This window comes from Triticum dicoccoides, chromosome 3B, assembly GCF_002162155.2.
Source record: "Triticum dicoccoides isolate Atlit2015 ecotype Zavitan chromosome 3B, WEW_v2.0, whole genome shotgun sequence".
Lineage (NCBI taxonomy): Eukaryota > Viridiplantae > Streptophyta > Magnoliopsida > Poales > Poaceae > Triticum > Triticum dicoccoides.
In genome coordinates this window covers 662,788,203-662,793,264 of record NC_041385.1, presented here as the reverse complement: position 1 = coordinate 662,793,264, position 5,062 = coordinate 662,788,203, and the positions used below count along the sequence as shown (strand labels likewise).

General features: G+C 42.7%; 1 protein-coding gene and 1 non-coding gene across 2 annotated transcripts; both read left to right on the top strand.

The window, feature by feature from the left end:
- Positions 1-1,567: 1,567 nt before the first annotated feature.
- On the top strand, positions 1,568-1,647 carry TRNAL-UAG. The gene has a single exon. It is a non-coding gene; the product is annotated as a tRNA-Leu (tRNA).
- Positions 1,648-1,679: 32 nt separating this feature from the next.
- Positions 1,680-4,527, top strand: LOC119277688 (protein ABHD11-like). The gene is made up of 5 exons (XM_037558994.1): positions 1,680-2,057; positions 2,263-2,501; positions 2,969-3,081; positions 3,779-3,919; positions 4,122-4,527. Exons 1-5 carry the CDS (start codon positions 1,778-1,780, stop codon positions 4,378-4,380), a joined length of 1,032 nt encoding a protein of 343 aa, XP_037414891.1. The 5' UTR covers positions 1,680-1,777; the 3' UTR covers positions 4,381-4,527.
- Positions 4,528-5,062: the final 535 nt, after the last annotated feature.

Sequence of the window (5,062 nt, the reverse complement as noted above, 5' to 3'; positions counted from 1 at the left end):
ATAGATTTTTTTCAAAGTCAAACTTTGCAAACTTTGACCATGTTTATAGAGAAAATATTCACATTTCTACTAGCAAATGCATATCATCATATACATCGTGAGTTAAATTTTCATATTGTATATATTTGATATTGCAGATATAAATAAATATCTCCTTAAACTTGGTCAAAGTTTGATAAGTTTAACGCCTCAAAAATCCTACATGCACTATATTATAAAACAGAGGGAGTATATGGTTGTGTGCATCACTCGATACAAAGGGTTATCCTCTTTTTCAATAAAATAAAATAAAATATGATTAGAAACACGACCGAGCTCCCACTAAATTTCTTATAAACACAAGGTTCATTTTTTGTTTTGTACTTGATGAAGAGAAATCCTTTAACCGCCTCATCAAAACAAATGTTCCAACTCTAAGATGCTTGCTTTAATCCATAATGGATTTCTAAAGCCTGCATACCTTAGAGCAACTCTAGTAGAGTCTCCGTATCTGAGATCGCCATCCGCCATATGAAATGTGTTCCATACGAATATGGAGGCTGTCGAGGACTCGAGGTGACGCGGAAACACAGAGCCACCATATCTCAACCTCCATAATTTATTTTCCTGTTTTTTCATTCAAACACTTAGATTCCCTCCAAAAGTAAACATTTGGCACACCAAGCAATCATGAATATAATTTTTGGCAATTTGCACAAACAAAAGCATTAACCAGTGACATGCATAAATCACATGAGCCGTTGTGTGCACCGTCCACTCCGCTGATGTCTATGCCATTCTTTCCTCCTTCAGCGTGTGTATTTTGTCTTTGTTCGAGGTTCCTGAAACGTATGGTGATATTCCATGGACTCACCCAAAATTCCCCAGCCATTGGATCCATCGTGATGAACTGATTCTGGGTGTTCAGGCAGCCATCTCTCGCCTGACCAGCCTTAATGTGGAGCCTACTTCTCAATGTCTAGCTGACTCCATTTGCTCTCTTGCATAGCCCCCATCTCGCCTTCTTCTCTTCATTCTTCTTCTCCTTCATCTCTAACTTTTATTGCCTCTTCTCAGTATACTTGTTTCTTTCCCTCTTCAACTCATCGATATTGTTATTCATCGCCTCCACCTCTCCTCCTTTTGAGCTTCTCCTTTTTCATCTTCCTTTCATTGGGCCAACCCGTGCTACAATGGCGGTGCTACAGCAAAGCCAAAGGTCCCTGGTCGCGCCCAACTATGAGATTTTCTTTAAGGCAACTCTCCGCCAATAGCTATTTCTATCAGCCGGACCACCCAGCTATTTGGGACAAGTTCTGCCACTATCGTGCTAGTCGATGAAATGATACTCCTAGACACATCGGTTGTGCGGTTGTCCATCTCTGAAAATGGAATTGAAATAAAAGATGTCGGTTGTCCATCTCTGAAAATGGAATTGAAATAAAAGATGTCGGTTGTCCATCTCTGAAAATGGAATTGAAATAAAAGATGTCGGTTGTCCATCCTTTTAGTTTCTTCATAGATGTTAGACGACCATCCTAATTCCTCCTTAAGTTTAATAAATTAGCCAGCTCAGTGCGTACAACAAGACAGTTTGGCCGAGTGGTCTAAGGCGCCAGATTTAGGCTCTGGTCCGAAAGGGCGTGGGTTCAAATCCCACAGCTGTCATATATTCTTTTTATTTTTTCCCCTGTTTTCAGCTCAATTTTTTTTTGTGTGTTCGTTCTGTACTCATCGGCTCGGCAGCCATTACCCATCGCCGCGTCGCCTGGCGAGAACTCCCGCGGAGCGATCGGCCATGGCGGCGTCCCTCCGAGCGTCCTCCTCCTCCCTCCGCTCGCGCCTCCTCTCCTCCCCCGCCGCCTGGTCTCCCTGGCGCCTGCTCCTCTCCTCCTCCGTCCACTCGGACGCCGCCCACCAGACCGAAACCCTCGCCTTCCACGAGATCCAGCTCTCCCCGGAGAAGCCGCCCACCGCCACCGCCTTCGTCCTCCACGGCCTCCTGGGCTCCGGCCGCAACTGGCGCACCTTCTCCCGCACCCTCGCCTCCCAGCTCCGCGACCGCTCCCCTGCCGACGGTAACTGACGCAGAATACCCCCTGAATTAAATGCGCATATCTGTTAACAGTTAGCACTGCTACTGATCGTTGTGGTATCCATTGAACGTTGGAGAATTATCAATGTGCACGGCATTTTACATAGTTCGGCGCTTGCTTAGAGTCACAGGCCGGGAGTTTGTTTAGAGACCTGAATTTTGTGATATGTATGCGTGTGTGTTTGTAGAGTGGAAGATGGTTCTTGTGGATTTGAGGAACCATGGGAGCTCAGCCAGGATCAAAGGGCTGAGCCCGCCCCATGAAATGTCGAGTGCCGCCAAGGATCTTGCTGATTTGGTGAAGGCTCGGGGCTGGACATGGCCGGATGTCGTCGTGGGTCACTCCATGGGTGGAAAGGTCGCACTCGATTTCGCGGAGAGTTGCTCCCGTGGCGATTACGGAGAATATGCTGCTCTTCCGAAACAGGTTCAGTGAGTTACTTTTAGCGTTCATGTGGTTGCTTCTAACATATTAGTTCTTGTGTTTGCCAATTGTTTTATTATTATTGTTCTTCTGCATAATTTGTCTGATTTTGCAACTTACAGTAGGTGCAGTGTATACATACTTATTTACATAGTATGCAGTGTTGATCTACAAAATCCTACTGTTACATATGAAACAAGAATCATGTAGTTCACTATGTGTCACAAAGTAAAGTATGCTTTGAGTTGTGTAAGAGATCCTAATATAGCATCCAAGTACAACCTCTGGAGAATTTGTTATGATTCTGTTGTGAGAATGACAATTTATTGCTTTTTGTCTTGGTAGTTGATTTCTTGGCATCATCTTTATCCCCTGATTATTTTGATTGGTCACGCTTTCTGAACATTACTCTGTCAGGGGGATAAAGAATGTGTATCACTGTCTCATTTATTTCCTTTGATGCAGAACAGCTCTGGGTGCTTGATTCTGTCCCTGGAGAAGTAAAAATAGATAACAGTGACGGTGAAGTTGAACGGGTTTTGCAAACACTAGCAAGTCTTCCTTCATCGCTTCCATCACGCAAGTAATTCTTTTACATTCCCTCGATAAGATATATTTCTCTCCTTCCTAATCCATTTGATATATTAATTTAAAGTGTATGATTCAACCTGTTCATTTTATCGAATAGTGGGCATCAGCAAACAAATCTAGTGCGTACATCACTTGACCAAACATTAATGTAGCGGCCCATCACACAGAAAAGGTTCATGTGCAAACAGTGTGGTGTATGAGTACATGGTACAAAGGCTGCAACGCCGAAAGATGGAATGACAGAACAAGAAATGATAATTCGTTATATTGATAATTCTAGTTAGTATGTATTCCAAAACCAGTACATGGTAAATTCTAGGCTATAGTGTGTGTAACCATGCGCCGGAAGGGTGTGCATGGAATCAAATTTTTGCTAGATACTCAAAGCAATAAAATAGCCTTAAACGCACCGCGCATTTCAAATGTCAACTGGCTTGGTTACTTTGATGGTCAGGGCGAGTAATTTTTAGTATTCAAACATCAGATATTTGTCCGGGCAAGTAGGAAGCATAGTCCTCTTACTGTAAAATGGTTGACGCCTACCTGGTCCAACGATTATCTTGCACTAACTTACTCATGAAGCCTTGAAGGAGCAGTGGTAACATTTTGGCCCTTCAAGATATTTAGCATGAACTACTAAATGATTCACTTTTGTTCTGATTCTTAATGTTATATCTGTTTGCTATCAGGTGGGTTGTGGACCACATGGTCAGCCTGGGATTCTCCAAATCACTTTCAGACTGGATTGGCAGCAACTTGAAGAAGGACAATGAACATGTGACCTGGGCTTTTGATCTTCAGGCTGCCACAGACATGTTTAATTCTTACAGGTAACAACCAGTTCCTTTCCAAAAAAAAGGTAACAAACAGTTTATGTTTCCTTCTAGTACAACACTTCCTCTTGTCTGTTTCTTTGTCTGTGTTGATATCTTCAATCAATTGGTGAACTAGCTGTCGTATAATCCTGCATCATCCAAACATATTCAACATGTTGCTGTACTCAAACTGAGTTAAGTTACTGTTAATTTTCAGAGATAGAAGCTACTGGGGACTGCTGGAAAACCCACCAAAGGATTTGGAGATCTCAATAGTACAGGCAGAGCTCAGTGATAGATGGCACCCAGAGGATGTCCAGAGGCTAAAAGCACTGTCAAGGAGAGGCAGCAAACCTGACGCGGGGAAAGTGTCGCTCCACGTTCTCCCCAACTCCGGCCATTGGGTTCATGTGGACAACCCTAAGGGGCTGCTCGAGATCATGGCGCCTAACTTCCTCTCCGCTGTTCAAAATTGATCTGTTATTTTACTGTCAACTCCAGCCTCGTGACAGTGCGTCTTGTCACGTTTGACCACACGAAGGATACTTATTCATGCTCTCTTATTGCAATTGGATGAGTGCATTTTGTGCTTTCTGTTAATAAAAGTGATTTTTTTGATGATTCGACGTTCTCTTCTTGCCAATATTAGTGGATGTATCATGGAAGTAATGTAGCGTGCTCTGGTATTGAAGGGCAAATGTATGATGGTGTAGCCGATGAGCTTGCTGATGATCAACGCTCTCTTGTGATCGGAAGTGCCTTTCTGCTCCCAAGCTCAAATGAGCTCGGTGAACAGTAAAATCAAACAAAATTTTAAAAAATCTATTTTTTTTTTTGGAGAAACATTGACAAAAGTTCTAATGAATTGCAAATATTCGTCATGGAATCACAATCCTGTAAGGCATGGCAAAAAAAAAACAAATTCAGTGCTCCAAAATGCTTTTGAAAGTAGCATTTTTAGAGTACCGATTTTTTTGCAACGCCTTCTAGGAATGTGATTTCATGACGAATTTTTTGAATTTCTTTTTATTTTGTCCCAAGCTAATTTGAGGTTGGGTGCAGAAACTCCGCGTCCTCTTGTGATACCATATGCTAGCATTGTAGCCTTCGAAGAGTGTGGCTTCACCACGTAATAAATATCCGGGTTTCTTGTGGCCA

Bases quoted from the DNA above. Each gene is read 5' to 3' on its own strand.
- LOC119277688 (XM_037558994.1), top strand. From the start codon at position 1,778: ATGGCGGCGTCCCTCCGAGCGTCCTCCTCCTCCCTCCGCTCGCGCCTC. The intron at 2,502-2,968 runs GTTCAGTGAGTT...GATGCAGAACAG, and splicing joins ATGCTGCTCTTCCGAAACAG to CTCTGGGTGCTTGATTCTGT. The intron at 3,082-3,778 runs GTAATTCTTTTA...GTTTGCTATCAG, and splicing joins TCATCGCTTCCATCACGCAA to GTGGGTTGTGGACCACATGG.